Genomic DNA, 19,167 nt, shown 5'->3' on the forward strand with positions numbered 1-19,167 from the left:
ATGGACACAAAGAGCGGAGATAACTGCCTTTGCTCCTGTCTTCATGTGTCCCTCTGTCTAGCACATGATACTCTACAAACACGCGTGCAGTTTCCCTTACGGCTGCCGTTTCTCTCTACTGGAAACTCTTGTGTCTGTGAGTCTTACAGTAACAAAGGGAGAGGGAGCGACTGAATATTCTATTAGATCTTTTCATCTCGCTCTCTCATCTATTGTTTAATTCAATTCCCCCTTTCCCAGCGCATTTCCAAAGTTCTACTATGGTTTTGCATACCTCGGGGTCTGTGGCAGGAAATGAAGGCAACAAAGTCTGAAGCTTCTTCAGCAAATCCTGCACTCTCTGTCACCAGCCCCACTCCATTGTTATTTACCAGTGAGGCTGGGGCACATGTTAGAGAGAAATCTGTCCTGCGGGGGATTCGCAAGGACCTTTCTCACTTCCCTCCTGAGTATAATCTTCAGGCTTTATTATTGCCAACGCAGCTAGACTTAGCTTAAATGGGTTGGGGGTGGGTTGAATATGGAGAGAGAGCAGCCCCCTTTTCTCTGGGCCTGGCTTTGGGATGCTCTGCTGGTTATTGTTCCCTTTCTACTGTGTGCGTTTGTGTGTGTGTGTGTGTGTGTGTGTGTGTGTGTGTGTGTGTGTGTGTGTGTGTGTGTGTGTGTGTGTGTGTGTGTGTGTGTGTGTGCGCACGCAAGTGTTCATTGTGTGTTTAGGCTCATATCAGTCACTTCATCCAGTGGTGATGAGGCAGGACAGATCACCCTGTCAGCACAGCCAACGCATCCAGCCCAGAATGAGGAATGTGATCAGCAGTCGGAAAAATTGTACTACTGTATATTTCACAGTAAGTTGCTCTGTGCTGAGGTTGCTTCATGTACCGCATACTTACTTATTTATAGCATTATATAATATATATTCCAGCAAACCAAGCTCCATTCTGCTGCTCTCACAAGAGCCTCTTAAGACTCAATATCGGATCTGTTGCAAATCCAAGATATTGAAGTAAAATTGCTTGAAGTCATCTTTTTATAGACTTGGAGTCATGACTGTATAGAGGCCTGCTACTGTTTGAAAGAACTCCCCAGTGAGGGGTTTTATGTCAAGACAAATCCTGTAAATGAGCCAATCTTGAATCATTTCATATAATTTAACAGCCCTTGCTGTGCAGGCTTCTTCAGTTTTCATGAAATACCATGTAGAGTAGCCGTCTCGGCTTCATTTTCCCAAACCGCCTCTGTGCAGCCACTGCTCAGGCAAAGGCAGCACTTCACAGAGTGGAGCAGAGGCGGGGCAAAGTTGGAAAAACACAGCGCTTATGGATTCCCATCCAAACCTCAGCGTTTAACTCCTCTGTGCATGGGATTCAAACATCTGTCTTGGATTTCTGTCAACCTGTTATGACGTTAGCAGTGTTGACTTTTCCATGCTGGGATGTCTACCGCTGACAACGCAACACTGTGAAACGTTAAAAATAGAAGCTGGCATCAAATCAAAATATGTACTTTAAAGCTGCTCTGATGAATATTTTTATCACCACGCTGGTTAAATGACTGGGTAATGTGAATGGTCTAACTTGTATTAACAACTCCGCAGAGATAATTATTGCTATTCGTAAGCTCAAGTACAACCTCAAATGCCAGAGTATAACAGTTTAAGAGCCACATGTGTTATTTCCCTTTGGAGTTGGTGGAAGTAAGAGGAAATATAATATTGCACCTTTGTCGTCGGAAACATTAATCCCAATCCAGTGATGTAATGTACTTGCATTTTTATAGTGCTATTTTAGTCGTACTCAAAGCCTTTTACAAGTCACATTTTTACCGCGCATTCATAGAACACTATTCTATACACTTGAAGCAATTAATAATCACCAATTAGCCTAATGTGAATGTCTTTGGACTGTGGAAGGAAGCCTGGAGTAAACCCATGCAGACACAGAAAGGCCCCACCACTGTGCTGACCATCAAGCCCACCATGAAGGGCAGTCACACATACAATAACTTATTACTTGTATAACAGTTTGAAATGAAGTTGCTTGAAATTCAATGATTTGAATGTAGTCATTGGCCTTATCATTAGAAGTTTCTGCTGTCCTGCTGGGAGCTTGATGGCGGGTTTGGGACATCACGGTCTGTTTATTAGGCAGGCTTTAGGACAGGGGAGCTTGCTAATGAGGCTTGATGTTGGGGATGTGGGTGTGCTAACAAAAGGGGATTCTCCAAAATGAACTTATTTCCACTTTGGGTGGTCTTAGCCAGCTTACCAGTGCTAGCAATGGGTTAACTTATTGCAAAGTGTGTGAATACTGCCTTTTGTTTAAAGGCACCTTTAACAAAGCTGGGCTAAGGAGTGGAAATAAAGCAATCATTAATGTGTTACAAATTAACTACTGGGCCATGGGCCCTTATAAAAAAAGAGTTAATCAAACACAGTTTTCTGGTATTGAGTCCCTAATTATCCAGAACATGCTACTGTTGCCAAGAAGGCTGATTGTTTGTATGGCATTTCTGTGTTCACAGCTTGCTGAGCCTCTCCTAAGTTTTTAATGAATCAAATTTCAAAGGTTAAGCCTTTCTCAAATCATATTTCATCTCACTGATATACTATTTTGTCTTATTGCAACATTATTAAAGTTTTACTTAAAAGAATGAAACCTACTTTGCCAGCTCAATGTTCAGCCCCACAGCTGTACAGTCAGCAACCTCACGTATCACCACTTTACACAACACAATTTCTTGTCTTCATTTTTGATACACATTGCACATGAGCAGCTTCCGCCTGCTGAGGTCATCTGTGTCAAATAAACAAAAGATGGGCCTTGGAATGCAGCATTCCCAAACAGAGGAAGTGCTAATGGCTTTAAGTTTGTGTGTGTGTGTGTGTGTGTGTGTGTGTGTGTGTGTGTGTGTGTGTGTGTGTGTGTGTGTGTGTGTGTGTGTGTGTGTTTTATTTGATTCAGTATTATTTGTTATTTTGATTCATGTTAAAGTTTAAGTAACCATTGAATGGTTGGTTTTGTTTCTTTGTAGTTAATTAATTTGTCAATATGTATCCAAGTTGGCCGGATCAGCCGGCAAAAGTTCCCCCTCATCTGTTACCTTGATGAGTATAGTATTATCATTACTGATAGAACTACCAAAAACAAAAAACAAACAAAAAAAAAAATAGATATAGCAAATGCAACTGGCCTTTAAGTTGTTCCAGCATGTTCGTGAGAATGACTTATCGGATTGGTTATTTTTCCAGAGTGCAGTTACCCAGATGGCCTCTGTTTTTCCATCAAGGTGCAATGCCACATACAGAGCTGCTGGGACTCCGTTTGCTGTCACAGTAGTCTGGTTCACCCAGAGATGACTCATTGTCCTGCTGAGTGTAATCACATCAGAAACACCAAGGCGAAAGATCCTCCCCCCATAACCACCTTCTTTTCTCTGTTATCTCACATCCATGCAGTACTTTTCTATTTCAGATTGTAAATACACTAATGTTTTGTTTGCTTATAAGAATTACCACAGGACATTTTAGTCCACTTTGAATCAAAGAACATATCTGAAGCACCTCTTAAAAAGCTCCAATCAAGCCATCCTTAATCACAGAAAATGCAAGAAGTGGGACACAAGGCAGGCCGAATCATCAATAGTCCAGAGTAATGTCTTTCTTTGGTAGTCCATCGATTGTTCATGATGCTATTTCGGTGCCTTTGGTGGCGTCTTATTTTAGCCTTGCAGACTAATGATTCACTGCAGAGCAGAAAGAGCAGAGATCCTTTCATGTGTATTCTCAGCGTGACGGTGCATGTTTGTGTGGGAACAAGAGGCAGAAAGAAGAAATAAAAGGGTGAAAAGCAAAAGCCTCCTTGCTAGTTAAAGCTCCTGACTGTCAAATAATCTGCTGGTTTCAAACAGCTGATAAGCTGTGTGCAGTGTGGCACTGCAGCGGTATTTACGTTCCGTACAGCAGCAGAGGATTAACGTCTTTCTTTAAGATGGATGCTCTAAGTGTTCAGTGAGGAGGGCCACATGCTGATATATCATGGATCTAAAGATAATACCAGGGCTGCTTGCAGAGATAAAGCAGGCCGATAATAGCCTAGCCTTATGTAATTATAACGATTGTTAAAATACCTCACACTGAGAAAGTGACGTCTAAATCTTTAATCACATTGAGATTTATGGTAACTTGTGAAGCCAGAACAATAAGGAAGTTTTGCCATCAAAATTTAGCTAGTTTATGTCATGTATGGCCATGTTAGCGACACTTGGTTGGTTTTAAGGGTAGTATTACGAGTCTATGGTTGCAGTACTTTGGTTCACATTAAAATATCTGAACATCTATTTGTTACACTGCTTTGGATGTTGGTATAGAGATTCGTGGTTCCCATAGGAAGTACCTATAAATGCCTTGACTTGCTCTCCTCCACCACCGTCACTGTAGCTGGAAATGTTTCTGCCTTATGAAGCTGTTATTTGCTTCCTGCTATTGTTCGATTCATTCACGGCTTCTGCAGAATGATTTATTCAGTCGCAACAAACATGATGCCTCTTCTCTTTTGTTAGTCTATGCACATGTGTGTGTTTTCATTCCAAAACGTGATCCTGCAGACCTGTAGCTGGTCATTTTCAGTCTGCCAGTTTGTTCACAGATTTTGTGCAAAAAGGTCACAAACAGGAAAGATGCTGTCAGAAATTGTTATAGGTGTGTTGCTCTGATCTAAATGAAGGCTGATATGTCTCAGAAGTCATTGGCATTGCAGCTAGTGTGACCCCATTGTAGGATGGACTCTAGTTTACTAGAGCTTATAAATCAAAACGAGTCAAATGATTATTGGGACGAGAATAGATAAGACAGTAAATGACCCATAACTCTAAATTATATTTTCCTTTGAGGATGAAAGTACATTAAACTCAGTGGTGAAACAGTCTTTATCGATACCCTTTTAGTGCTCTATTTACCTAGCCCTGCTTCCCTCAGCATTCTGACTGTCCATCCTCGACTGATGGAGACAGACTATATTTAGACTGATGCTCTCCAGAGAGTCTCTCTGGCCGAGAACCCAAAGTTCTGCTGCCCTGTTCAATGTCATTCTTTTTCTTTTCTTTTTAGCCTGACAGGCTCCGAGCGCTTGTTCTTCATCTCTGGTGTTTGTGTGATGTTGCAGATTCGGGTCTTTGTGCGGAGCATGCTGATGTTCCCATAAGAAATGTCACAAAAAACTGGACTGACTACCACATCCAGCGACCGCCGTGACTCACCGGCGTTACACCTCAGTAGTAACATTAATGTGTCTTCTCTTGCAGTGGCTCATGCGCAGGACACACACCACCACTCTACAGAGAAGCCCCTGATTCAGTGCTACAAGTGTGGGCAGCCATGCAAGGGCGAGGTGCTCCGGGTGCAGAACAAGCACTTTCACCTCAAGTGCTTCACCTGTAAAGGTACAGTATACAATCAAGTGCGCAGGAATCCCAGTAAAGAGGTGATCTTTAGTAAATAAGTAATGTGTTTACAATTTTAAAATGATCCTTCATACCACTAAGACTAAAACGGAGAAGATAAATGTGGGAGTTACGGTATGTGAAAATTGGCAGCCAAAGTGTGAAGTTTTAAAATTCTCCACTAATTTGATCCTGTCACAATAGTAGGACACTGTCTGGCTTTCATTCAGTACATGCTGCTTAATAAACAGAGGTTTGATTTTTTTTTTATTTATTTATTTTTTGTTAAGCAGCATTTTCCTCCTTGCTGTTTGTTACTTATGAAGCACGATAGTGCAAGTCAACAATTTGCTCTTTCTCCCTTGACTGTCCTAAAGTGCATCCCATCCATACAAAGTTAAGTACACAAGCTCAACGCCACAGTGTCCTTTTCATGTCCCTCTGACTAGGCGTGACTCGTCTTCACTTCTCTGACCTGCATTCTTCAATTAAAGGACCATCCTGACCGCTATGACAAGAGCCGGTGCAAATCATTTTTCATTAAGCTTTATTACTGATAGATTTCTGTAGTCGCCCGACCCATCTCACCATGGGCCAGCCCAGGTCTTGCCCTGCTAAAACCTTTTTGATTAATCCGAGACTGGAGCGCTGTTAAGAGTTAGCTTAGTTTACCAAGGGCCTAGAATAACGCGAGCAAAATGGTGAGATTAGTACCTACATGTTTAGTACTTACATACGCAAGCGTGATAAGGATGATAAGAGGGTTGCCAAAGTAGACTCTAGGACAGCTTTAGTAGCCAATAGACTGAGTATCCTGGTCCTTGCTTTAATTGGATGTATGCTTTTATCGGTCTCCAAACTGACTACTCGTAATCCTCAGCTCTGACGCTCAGAGATGCCTTGGCAGATGGATCCCAAATAGCCTCTTTTTGTGTACTTGTTTAATTTCATTAAATGCACAAACCTTTCTGCTTCCCTGCAGTTATTTTCATTTCAATTTCATAAGTCGACCCCGTTAAGGTTCCGAAAGGGCAGTTTATGTAATGGCACGCGTCTTTTGAAAAGCCAGGAAGGCTGGACATCAAATCTCCACTGCTGCTGGTTTTCCTATTGACTCAGTTAGTTTACAAGCTAATCTCATCATGTCTGAGTCCTAATGCAATTAAATCAGATTCTGTCCCTCACCCGCTCCCATTCATCCCCAGGATTTAGCGTGGCCCATTGCGTAAGAATGATTAGGTGCAGTTATCTCAAAAATCAAAATATTTTCCCTCTTAGCTCTGGCATTTCAGAAAGGCTATTAAATTTGTAGGCTCTCCCTTTAGCACTAAAATGGTGAACTGTACAGAGCAAGTGATCGTTGTGGGGGCTGAAATACACTGTATGGACAAACGTTTTCTTTTTAATAATGTAAAATGTAAATTTGAAGTTCCTAAAGTAAAATCTGGATGATGTTCTTTAATACATGAGTACTATATCGGTATAATAATTGGAAGATAAGTACATGCTGTAGTGTACAGAGTATATAGCTGCAAACATGCCTAGATTTGTTTTATTCTACACGTGATCTTTTAAGTCAATTTGAATTTCATATTTTCTCCACTACAGTCAGTCATACAAATGTTTCGTTGTAAAACATAATTTAATTTGTCACACAAACACTAAAATATCTCAGTTGTTCCTGAATTAGTATTTCTGCCTTGTCGGTCTTTGATGTTTGTGTAGATGACAAGGTCACATTTGAATAGAAGGAAGCTTGTTGGGGGCTAGCAGTGCGGTACCAAAGATTTTGAGCAAGTTATCTACCAAAACAGATCAAAGCTATTTCCTGGGCTAGACAATTGCCCCACTTGTTGTTGCGTTAAACAGTGAACCTTTAAAGTGAAAAAAAAAACATTGTAGTAGTATTGTTGATTGATAGACATAAACTCTAAATGTAATGCTGCTTCAGGTTCTTTTTTATTATTATTATTATTATTGCCTGACTTTGAACACTGCTGATTTTACCGTCTGCTTCCCGTTGTACACACAGACCCATTAAAATGTGTTGTTCAGAGATTTTCCAGTCATCATCCATTTCACGCACTCTACACTAGCAATTCTTAAGAAAGCCACTGAGCCATGGACAAGTTGGGAGGCTTGATGGTTGAACGCTTAAGAGCATTAAATGACCTGACTCACTCACCAAGTGTATGTCTTCTACAGTGTGTGGCTGTGACCTTGCCCAGGGGGGCTTCTTCATGAAAAATGGAGAGTATTTGTGCACGCTGGACTACCAACGCATGCACGGTACCCGCTGCAATGGCTGTGGGGACTTTGTTGAGGGAGAAGTGGTTACTGCACTGGGCAAGACCTACCACCCTGCCTGCTTCGTCTGCACCATCTGCAAGTAAGACATCCACTGTTGTTACTGTTTTATTGCACGGATTGATTGTTACGGGCAAACAAAGTTAAGAGTGGGATTAATTCCAGTAGACGGTGTACAGTAGCATGCTCTGTGCCACATCCACGTCATTTGACTGAATGAGCTCCTCGGGCTGACAGTGTTGACACACATCCGCATCATCAGGCGCTGTCATCTTCGGCCCCATCAAACAACCTGCAAGCCACAGCTAATAAACTCTTACATTTACCATGGGGCCACAGCTTTGTTGACTGGTTGTTGATGTCACTCCGCTTCCAGACGACCGTTTCCCGCTGGGGACAGGGTGACATTTAACGGGAAGGACTGCCTGTGTCAGTACTGTGTGGAGCCCATGTCTCCAGGACCGAAGGACATCCTGGGCTCCAGCAGTAAGTAGCCATTGTCTAATACACAAACAGATCTAATGTACAGGAAGGAATTAACCTTCACACAATGCTAGTTTGGCTTCCACACGAGACTGGGGAGTTTACGCGCAAACTGAAAGTGAAATATTGCAAGGTATTTCGTTTCAGAGAACTGAAAAGCCTGGAAAATTTGTAGCCTCCAGGTATGATTCATGTGTGACATTTAATGTAGCTGTTGACCAGTCATTTTAGTGGTAATATTTTGGCTGTGAAGAATAATTTTCAGGTCCATATCAGTCATCTAGCCCACACATTATTAGCATTAATTTAAAATCAGTTCAATGAGAAAATCTCTAATAAACATGAAATTATGCCTGTTGGTGTGGTTATTTATTCCACCCTCTTAAACTTTGTACCCACAGATTTTATAATCATATCTGTTCATATGAACATAATTTCCAATTAAAAAAATGGGCTTGGGTTTGAAAAGTCACATGAAGCAGTAATGGCTTTTGTAAATAGTGTTTGTCAGTTTGTCCATCTCTCAGTTCATTTGAGTGTGAGTGAATGCCCACAGTGGAACGGATCCAATGGCAAATGCACCATCATTGTGGAATATATACCTCCGGGCTGTGTAGTTTAGTGAGTGGGGTCAGCTCTGGTCAAGCACTCTGTGATTAAACAACTCTTTTAAATGATTCTTCTTAATGAATCTAGAGATTCCCAATATATGCTTTGGACATCACCATTTCCAACATTAAAGCTACGTAAACTAATAGTCTGATATTTGGCAGTTATTTGTTTTGTTTTCAAGAATTAGCAGAGGTCTTTCTAATTAAACTCTTGTAATAATAGTGGATTTCCCTACATGCCAAACTGTCTATTAAAGCAGAAAGTAAAGAGTAAAGCTGAATCCTAGCAGGTGTAAAAATGGATTCTTTACACGTGACAGTCCAGGAGTTCCCTCACAACCTCATTACACTTGAAGTAAAAATAATGGAGGTGTGCCATTCAGGGAGATCCTCCACCACTCCCAGCCTCGTGTGCCGACCAGCAGTGCTCCTTTATATATAACACTAAGGACAGGTCTTGCTAAATAATCCATGGCCGTGCATTTCATCTGGAATGTGTGGGCCTCAAACCCCTCCTCTTCTGGCTCCTCTCATCCTCCGTCTTTCTCTTCCCTCTCTTCCTCTTCCTGCTCTTTCTCTCTGCCTCTCTCTCCCTCTCTCATCCCCCACTGGTGTCTCTGTTGGTGTTTCAAGAGCTTTTAGACAAGGTCACCTATAAATAAGGCATGCTGATTCTGCTCACGTCATCACCCCAACCTTGTTATGCCTCACATAGTTATCGTCCCCCGTGGTTGAGGCTGGCTCTGTGTTGCTTTCATCCTCTATTCATTAAAGAAGAGATGACAAGAAGATTCATTTAGAAACCAACCACTTACACTTTTAGAGCCTCAGGATCTTACTTGCTTATGGATGGAGCTTTTAGAGCCCTGATAGGAGAGAAGTGGATGATAGAAAGCGGCAGCTGTCAGAACATTGCTGGTTGCACTCTATCACCATCTAGTGTCTTGGGTCAGAAGTGACAAGATAGCTCAGTCTCAGTATGTAAAGGTTGTGTTTTTATTTTAAACAAATCTTAAAACAACACTATTTAAATGTTTTCCTCGCACTCTTAACTCTTGTTCACTTTGCTTTCATAGATTGCGCAGGATGTGGGCGAGACATTAAGAACGGGCAGGCTCTACTTGCTTTGGACAAGCAGTGGCATCTGGGCTGCTTTAAGTGTAAAGCCTGCAGCAAAGTGCTGACCGGGGAGTACATCAGCAAGTAAGGAGCACATATCTGCTGTGATTATAGGCTGCTTGGTTGAATTTAGGCCTGCACAGGGTTCACGCACTGTGTAATATTTCACTGTCAAGCTTCCACGTCTCTCTCTCTCTCTCTCCTCACAGGGATGGCGCCCCCTACTGTGAGAAAGACTACCAGACCCATTTTGGAGTTCAGTGTGAGGCATGCCATCAGTTCATCACAGGGAAGGTGCTAGAGGTAAAGACACACACATGCATATCACATTTAACTAGTACTGATCCGCCTCTTAGTGCACTCAGATGTCTGTCTGTGTGGCTGATGTGGGATTCATAACAGATCTCTGCAAACACTGAGCTCCCTGTGAACCTGCCCTAGGTAAGTTTGAGGGAATTTTAAGGGGTCAAACACTTAAATAACTTGAATTTGAATTACTTTTAATTATAATTACAGCATATACATTTGTGAAAGCACACCTAAAGTTTAGATTGTTTGCATTATTTGTATTTTGATGTTTTTAAAGCACGTTTTACTACTTGACTGTTTGAGCTGCCTTATGCTTCGCATACAGAGACATACAGAGGATGTTGCACGGAGCAGAATTGTGAAATGTAGTTTGATAATCTCTGGTGTAATCTGCTGCGCATCGAGCCAAACAGGACTCTTGACATGACCGTGTTCAACTAAAAGATTAATTCTTAGCAGATTTTAGGTCTCCCCAACTCTGCCTAAATACACATTCATACAAGCGTGCTTAGCCGCAAATTACATAAATATTATATAAGACATTTAAAAGGTGATCAGTATTCATTAATACTGAATGTAATGCAGCTGTTATGAAACACAGTTTAGGCATTGTTACCATTATCTAGGCACTTAAAAAAATGCTTATGTCCTTTACACTGTATCTGTTCACGAGGATCACCAACATGTGCAAGCCTGCTTTTTCTGGAAACAGTGATCCAGTCAGACACTGAGTTATGTGTTATTTAATGGTATGAAAATGTCACTGTTAGCCAGCCAGGCTTACAGTAATCCAACACTAAGGCAGGCCTTTATGACAATAGGAAAAGGCTGCTGGGTCTCATCCCTGAGCCGCTGCCAGTGGATCAGTGTAGCCAAAGCCAAAGTCTGAAAGCCTAATCACTGACCCAAGACCCAGGCCAAATACTGTAAAGCCATCAGCAGGTTGCTTATAGTCTGTTCCTGTGGGAGTGCAGTGTGAATGGCTTATTAATGTAGGGGTCATTAATGCTGCTGTTAGAGATAGAGAGAAATAGGGAATGTCTGTAATGGTACACTGCACATGTAGCAGAAGTACTTTTATTATCGCTAAAAGGGAATTTAGTTTGGCAGAGTGCTGGGTAGAAGGCGCTGTTCAGTTTCCTCTGTAGTCATTTTTCTCATGCAGTAAAATGCAAATATTAGTTGGCGGTGTCATATCTTCGAGTGGCCACTTGCCTGTTACTGAGGGTTGTTATACAGCAGGCGAAATTTCATTTGGATATTTATCACCCGTGGTCAAGGTTGCCTGAGCTTTTTAATAGAACACTTTGCATGCAAAGTGGTACACCAGTATAGACGGAAATTTGAGCTCTCTAGCTGTCAGATCATTTTATTGGGTTACATTATGAAAGGGTAGCACAGAGCCGAACACTCAAATATTTGAAAGCAGGTCGACTGTGTCATTTTGAACCATATTCCTTTTGAACCGTCATATTATTTTTTTTATAGTAAGATCTTTGACTGGAATACATCAAATAATATCACAATATGCAGTGCGGTATAGTCACACAGATCCTTTCTTGACTCCGTGAACTACTGAGGAAAATTTGAAAGATGCTGAACAGCATTTTTAGGGAAACTTGTTCAGCCACTGCTGGCCATTTGCACGTGAAGTAATCCTTTAGGAAGGAAGCTACTGGCACACTGGCTCTGATGAAACGACCTCTTTCCTAACACGGGTGTTTGAGCAAAGCAGATGTAGCTGAGAGCAGGTGGGGCACGAGGTTTCTCGCCTGGAAATCATAGCTCAGCTTCACCTGCTTTGCTGCTGGCTTCATTCATCTTCATTTTCCTGTGATGGCAAGTCTGTTTTGTGTTTTTTTTTTTTTCTCAGGCAGGAGATAAGCACTATCACCCCAGCTGTGCGAGATGCAGCAGGTGCAATCAGATGTTCACAGAAGGAGAAGAGATGTATCTGCAAGGTGAGCGGATCTACGTGTATTGTTGCTGCCTCATGAAAACTTTGTTCCTTTTTTCTTCTCTTGCTTTTTTTTTTTTTTTTGACTGACATTGATAAACTGCACACTCCTCTTTGGGTTGAGTAAAGCTTAGGGTTATGAAATGGGCTATTATTTAACTGCTAGAGCCATAAGGGAGTGAAGAGCTTTAGGAAGTAGAGAATTAAATTTTTTTAAAAAACACATCACTCCAAAATCTTTTAGATGTTGGTGTCAAAATATGTTGAGATTTGTTGATTGTGGAGGGCAAAAGAAATGATTGGCATCTCTTCTTTTCTCAGACCATTCAGTATCCTCTTTTAAACTTCATTTCTTCTTACTTATGTAGGTTTTCATTTATGTAGCTCTGGGAGCGTTCCTCAGGCATCCTCTCAGCAGGATGAAGTCTTTACTCTAGAATCGATCCAAAAGGGGCAAATCACAAACGCTCCAGACAGTTACAACATTAATAATTGATTACAAAGAAAAAAAAACAGAGAATGTATCTTAAAATCCATAGTGTTTGGTGGAAAACTGAAAAGAAAGTTGCTGGATATCCCATCTACTCAAATATCTAGAGCATGAGCAGCCTTTATAAATAAAATCGCAGCTATATATTTCATTATTTTATCTTAAATGCATTCTCTCTGTGCCTCCATGCACAGGGTCAACGGTGTGGCATCCTGGCTGCAAGAACACAATGAGAACAGAGGAAAGGCACAGGGAGCGGGTAGGAATATCAGACCATTTTTTCCATATTTCACGGAAATGTTTTATCGGAAAAAATGTAATTTTGAATATTTAACTAGACATACTGTTATCACTCGCTTGCTGTTAAACTTTAACTTAGTGTGCTATAAAATAATTTGCCTATTGAGGCGTGTGTGTGTGTGTGTCTGCCTTTGCATGTATGTGTGTGTGTGTGTGTGTATATATATAAATATTTGTTCATGTGCATATTTACATGCGTGCACGTTCACCTTGATGTGTGTGTGTGAACTGTGAGTCGGGCAGCGAAGGTACGACCCCTGTGTGATATCCTGTGAATCCCCCCCCTCTCCCTTCCTCCACAGCTAATGCCTCCGTCCCTCTTATTCCTCCAAAAAACAGAAAGGCAGGTACTGTATTTCGCTATTGGCTGTGAGATGGCATCATCCTGTGTTCCACCATGTATATAAGGACAAAACGCACTGTATGCTGCCATCTGCTGGAGACAGCCTGCAGTGCACTCTCTGTGTGTCATACAGAGCCATTCAGTCCTGTCTTTGAACGCGGCTCATGTCGATATGGCGCACGAGACAAAGAAGTGCATATGCTTAAAAGAGTAGACAACCTGTCACAGATGACTGATTGGGCTTTTCTAAAATCAACATTTACCCATTCGGCGACAAGCTTCAGTTATGCCACATGCAGACCTGCTGCTGCCATTCAGACAGTTCATTTCCCATAAGCAGGCATGAGGTCCTTAAGAACATCAAATCACAGCACTAAAGCACTCATTCACTTTGCAAATTTGCAAATGAATGACCTAATCATGAGATAACATGCTAGTATTTCAAAGTACTTCATATAATTCATGAAACGTAAATACAGGGGTTGCTGTTCCCTCTCATCGCTCATACGGTATAAACGGTGTACTGTTAGAGTGTTTTGGGTAATGACCCTGGCTAATATACAGATGGCAGTGGGCTGTGGATCCTGGCAGACTAACTGCCATGGCAAGTATTGCTGTAACTAACAGCCACATATGTCTTCTTCTTTTTTCTTTTTTTTTATAGCCGACGAGGTCGTCATCTGAGAGTATTTGTTCCAGACCTGGTTCAAGCATACCTGGCTCACCGGGTCACACTATCTATGTAAGAAATGTCACAAAGAGAGCTGCAGGAAATGCCTCGATAGACTGTGTTAATACTGCCAATTTTATTACCCTTACTACACCCCCCCCCCCCTTTTTTTTAGCATAACTGCTTTTTCACAGCTGCACCTTGCACAGCAATAGTATTTTCTACAGTAGTAATCTCCCTTTACTCTTGTGTATGTGCGCATGTTTGTCTTTATTTGTCTCCCTAGGCAAAAGTAGACAATGAGATCCTTGATTACAGAGACCTAGCTGCCATTCCAAAAGTCAAGGCCATTTATGACATCGAGCGCCCTGATCTTATTACTTATGAACCCATGTACACCACCTCCCTGGATGAGAGAGAGGAGAGACGAGAGAGTGTGGGAGAGGTAAACACACACAGACTGCGTGCTTCTTTTCCTGCATGCACACTGTCGCTGTGTGCATGAATAAAACCGAAATGACGTAAATAAAACTCAAACGAGTCTGTTTTCCTCTGGAGGGAATTTTTCTTATGCAACAAAAAAAGAAAAGAAGATGCAATAAACACAAAGGACCCTGATTTTACTGATTTTGTGACTTTTTTTTTTTGCTCTGTAAAAAAATGATCTCTTGCCTCACTGAACTTCTGGGTCCTTCACAGCTCCACACTGCCAGGAGGGAACGTTCCCCCTTGCCGGATGACAAGGTGAGATGCACGCCTGAAAAGGGAGTCGCTTTCATTAAAGATACAAAATATTTTAAATACACCCTCCCAGCTCATTTGGCTTTTCTTTTAATGGTCTTGTGGAAATCAAAGTCATAATTCAGACTTGTTTGATTTTTTTTTTTTTGTAGTCCTCAAGAAACATGTCGCCAACCCCATCTGGTGAGGTGAGCAAATTCAAACTCAGTGTCCTGGTATAGGTGATGTACAGAAAATGCTGTTCAGTGTAGCGTGTTCTCATTCTTCAGCAGGTTGTGTAATCCCTCGGTTGTGTTGGCAGGGTTCTTACGACAGGCGGGAACGCATCCTTCAAAGGTCCACCAGTCAGGGCTCCATAGGATCACCAGTTTATAATCGCCACGGTTACACCCCCACGTTGTCGCGGTCGCCGCAGCATTTTCACCGGCCAGGTAGATGCTTAAAAATACCAGTTTGTGTGTGTGTGTGTCTGTGTGTGTGCATTAGTGTGGTAAGACATCGTCAGTGATTTCAGGGCTTTCATAAGGTGGATCCAGAAACTCTGATAGTCAGGTAGATGGGAGTTAACAGTTTGCATTTCCCTCCCTCTGATCTTGAACTTAACCAAAATTGACTCGAGGTTACTGTATATTTTGCTGTGCTTTTATTTACATGATGGACAATCCCATCATTTGCAGAGTAATAACCTTCAAGTCAATTTTGCACAACTTTAGGTTGCTTTTCTTTCCATAAAACTCTGCTTTGAAAGTGTAAAAATCTTCATCTTGAATACTCCTTACTTCTCACTTTGGGTGTCTTTTATTTCTTCTTTTCAACATTTGACCCCCTTTGTATCTTCCGTATCCCCCCCCCCCCTGCAATGTCTCACCTTATATCTCCTCCCCATACTGTCCATTTCTGTTGCCCGGTACTGGGGTTTTTGTCCCTCCCTCCCACACTCTTCCTCCCACCTGGCAGAGGCTCTGACAGGCATGCAGAAGCTCTGCTCCTCCCTGTGCAGTAACAGTGTGGGCTCCAGAAATAGTGACTCCCGCCCCACCTCCCCTTTCAGACACCACTTCCTCCCCCATAGCCAAGGTAAGGGCCCCACTCCACTCTTTTCTGCTACTCCCCACCAAGGCAACACATCATCTCCATCATCACGTGGGAAGCCACTTCCCGTCAATGCCCGCTCTGTCATTCTGGATCCATCGACATTTCTTGCCTGAATGTTTCGGTCAAACCCATGCTTTCAAGCCGCTAACATGCTCTCTGCTCCTCTTCTGCTTTGACTTCAACTTTGCAAAACTAGCTGTTAGGCTTTGTGTTTGTGCTTTACAGCTTTGCATGCACTAGAGCGATATTAGTAATCCAAATCCAACATCCCAACGAATTCTTCTGTATGCAGAAGGAAGGATGCCTTTTTTTTTTTTTTTGCACTGTCAGAATGAGTCTCCAGACTCCAGTAAACTGTGCGGCTGAGATAAAAGAAAGGTTTTATAGTTTTATGGTGTTAATTTGCTGCTGCATGCAGGGCGGTATTAACTCTGAACTCATATTATATAACAGGCTAACAGACATCAAACTTCATTACCCGTACCACATCTCCCAAACACTTAATCTCCAGATTTGAAACTCCGCTGCTCTGCTTTTGTTCGGCCCCATTTATTGCACATATCAAAACCAAAGCGAATGCGCCCCATTCGTTCAGAATGACTTCAACTGGTCCCACTGGTCCCTGTGTGCTGCACCGTTCAAACTGTGGTTCCCCTGAAGTGTCCCTGCTTACGTTCTGTTCTTGGTTCTTCTCACTGGAGGCACTGACCCGCCGAGTGGCCGGAGCTCTCCCCTCCCGCTCAGGCCCGACAGCCGGCCGGTCACCCCGCCTCTCTGTCAGACCCCTAAACATTTCCACCTCCCAGGTAGGAGCTGGAGCGCACCCTGTCACTGCTCATCCCTTCTTTCTTTCTTTCTTTCTTTCTTTCTTTCTTTCTTTCTTTCTTTCTTTCTTTCTTTCTTTCTTTCTTTCTTTCTTTCTTTCTTTCTTTCGTCTCCATTTCAGTTTTGCTTTTCCCTCTCTTTTTTTAATTGACAATACATAGAAATGTATCACAGTGTAATCCCAGTGTATCATGACTTATCGTTGTTTGTTTTTACATTAGATTTTTTGTTTTCATTTTTTAATAAGCGAAGTACTGTATACTCTGTAAATGTCTTTTGTAAACGTCTGTTTTCAGATCAGGGGAGCAACATCTATCGAAAACCACCCATCTACAAGCAACACGGTACCTCTCCTGTTATACTATAATGCTTTTTGCAGTAAAAACTAAAGTAATTTCTCTCTTTCTGATGATTCATTTGTGTCAGTGATTCCCAGCCAGGGGGGCTCCTTTAGTTGCCTGTTATGATTTGTGTGAAAAATACTTACCAAGTGGGCACACAAGTCTGAAGATGAAGCTAAAAATAATTAAAACTGACAAAACATGAAGTTGCAGTCCAAAACTGGCAGTTTTATGACAAAAGTGTTTTGACTATCAATTTTGTAATAAAACAAACAATAGTTTCATAAATTTGGAAATTGATGAATGACTAAATGAGTTCCTCATTTGGAAAAGGCTGGGAAGCCCTACTGTAGTTACATGTTACTGAAGTCAGCTGAAACTGTGTATTCATCTAACCATAGTCACCCGCAGTGTCAGTGTACAAGCAATGTTTGAAGTCTGTCTCCGATCCTTTTATGTCGGACCTGCAGCTTGTTTTACACTGCACTTTGTCCATCTTAACAAGTCATAGTAGTGATATACTTGGCCTGTACACGAAGCATTTGCTGAGCAGTGACACTTACAGGATAACGACTCTTCATTTTCCAGGAGTCGAGAGCAAGGGCATTGGTACCACAAGCAAGTCTCCTGGCTCGCTTTAGATTTGCTGTAAGACCTCTGGCAGGTTAAAATGTAGAGACTCACAATGGGAGATACTGTCAGTGTACTGATGCCACTATAGTATATTTCTTTGTGTGCTATCTTTATTTCTTAATAATAAGAGGAAGAATGTGCAATTTCTCAAATTTACATGATGCAGCTTTAAAATGGAAACTCACCTGTATACTTGGGGCTTTTCCTTAATTCAGTGATGTTTCCTTGGTTGAAACATCCTTATATATTACAATGACTCTTACCCATTGCCAATTCTCACTTCTCCTCTCATAAGAAAAAAGGTCAGGATTTTTCCATTATGGAGTGGCTTGTTAAAAAAGACATTTTTGCATTGTAGACAGTATGTGTTTATAAAACTGACGATGACCCAGGATTCGTTGAGCCTGACGGTGCAAAGATGTTTACCTGTGGTTGAGGCTGTGACCCAGACACTGATAGCTCAGTTCCCATGGTTACCAACCTAGATACAGCTGCCATAGCACGCCAAAGCAAGTCTGCTGATGAGATCATCAGATCTGCCACCTTCCCCGCTGCCCATGCTCCCTTTCCGGACGACAGCTCACGGAGTGAGGGTGATCGCTGGCCCTACTCTCTCACTGTGTTAGGTACAGTAGGCTCCCGATGGGCATGTTCGCACTGCTGCCACATAGTGGTACAATAGACACCTCACCACCACCTAACTTTCCCGTTTCCCACCCTATAGCTGCCCCAGAAGCTTAACTGCATCCCTGCTTTACACCAGGCTTAAGCTCTTATTCTGGCGTAGCAGTATGTGCCTTTTGCGTTTTGCTTGCACAAAACTGAAGAAGTGTTGTTTGGTTTCTGTTGCTGTGTGTTGTTACTTTCTGCTTGGGGGCGGCATCAGTTTCTCCATTTTCCTTTCTCTTACCGCACATGACGGGTGCTTTAGCTGTATGCAGTAGAACCACAAATGACTTGGACAGAGATAACTGAGACTGACTTCAAACTTCTGTCTGTCTGTCTGACATTGTGCTGTTCTGTGTACTTGACATCTTTAAAATGCGACATGAGCGATGAAGTGTAAACATCCGCCATGTCAGTGTAGTCAAATATTCCAATGAGTCCCTCTGTTTGTCTGTCTCGTCAGCTCTGTCTCACATTTGTGTTCGACCGTCCACCATTTACTGTGTATTCCTCACTGCTCAAAAGCCAAACAAGGCAGCCATATCTGTTCTATTTTTTCTCTGCATTTGAAATCTGGATGAAACATATAATCTGGTTGTACTATGCGAGTACATATGAAGCATGGTATCCTGCAGGAACGTGTCTTTATGACTTTGTATACATGTGCTTTGTTCAACTTTTTCTTGGCTTGTGTATGGCACCTGTAGGTTCAGAAGGGAGAAGACGATCTAGAGAAGAGGAGGAGGAAGAGGCTTTGAAAAGAAAGCAGCTCCAGGAGGAACATCTCAGCAAGGTCAGTCGAGCAGCTTTACCATCTACATCTACAGTTATCGACAAA

At 42.1% G+C, this 19,167-nt stretch overlaps 1 protein-coding gene across 6 annotated transcripts in view; it reads left to right on the top strand.

Annotated features, from left to right (window-relative positions):
• The window catches only part of ablim1a (actin binding LIM protein 1a), a 30,896-nt gene that overhangs the window by 7,553 nt on the left and 4,176 nt on the right, over positions 1-19,167 (top strand). For 2 of the 6 annotated variants that reach the window (XM_030748085.1, XM_030748087.1), the window contains exons 2-16: positions 5,302-5,439; positions 7,645-7,828; positions 8,123-8,232; positions 9,917-10,043; positions 10,169-10,262; positions 12,142-12,229; positions 12,910-12,974; positions 14,023-14,100; positions 14,315-14,473; positions 14,728-14,772; positions 14,922-14,957; positions 15,071-15,200; positions 16,566-16,670; positions 16,986-17,033; positions 19,037-19,122. In XM_030748085.1, coding sequence (XP_030603945.1) covers positions 5,302-5,439; positions 7,645-7,828; positions 8,123-8,232; positions 9,917-10,043; positions 10,169-10,262; positions 12,142-12,229; positions 12,910-12,974; positions 14,023-14,100; positions 14,315-14,473; positions 14,728-14,772; positions 14,922-14,957; positions 15,071-15,200; positions 16,566-16,670; positions 16,986-17,033; positions 19,037-19,122 — 1,493 coding nt within the window. Of the gene's footprint in view, positions 1-5,301; positions 5,440-7,644; positions 7,829-8,122; positions 8,233-9,916; positions 10,044-10,168; positions 10,263-12,141; positions 12,230-12,909; positions 12,975-14,022; positions 14,101-14,314; positions 14,474-14,727; positions 14,773-14,921; positions 14,958-15,070; positions 15,201-15,726; positions 15,847-16,565; positions 16,671-16,985; positions 17,034-18,148; positions 18,290-19,036; positions 19,123-19,167 lie in introns of all 6 variants that reach the window. The other 4 variants (XM_030748086.1, XM_030748088.1, XM_030748083.1 and 1 more) reach the window with 3 other exon arrangements.

The sequence above is a fragment of the Archocentrus centrarchus genome, chromosome 15 (assembly GCF_007364275.1).
Source record: "Archocentrus centrarchus isolate MPI-CPG fArcCen1 chromosome 15, fArcCen1, whole genome shotgun sequence".
NCBI classification, from domain to species: domain Eukaryota; kingdom Metazoa; phylum Chordata; class Actinopteri; order Cichliformes; family Cichlidae; genus Archocentrus; species Archocentrus centrarchus.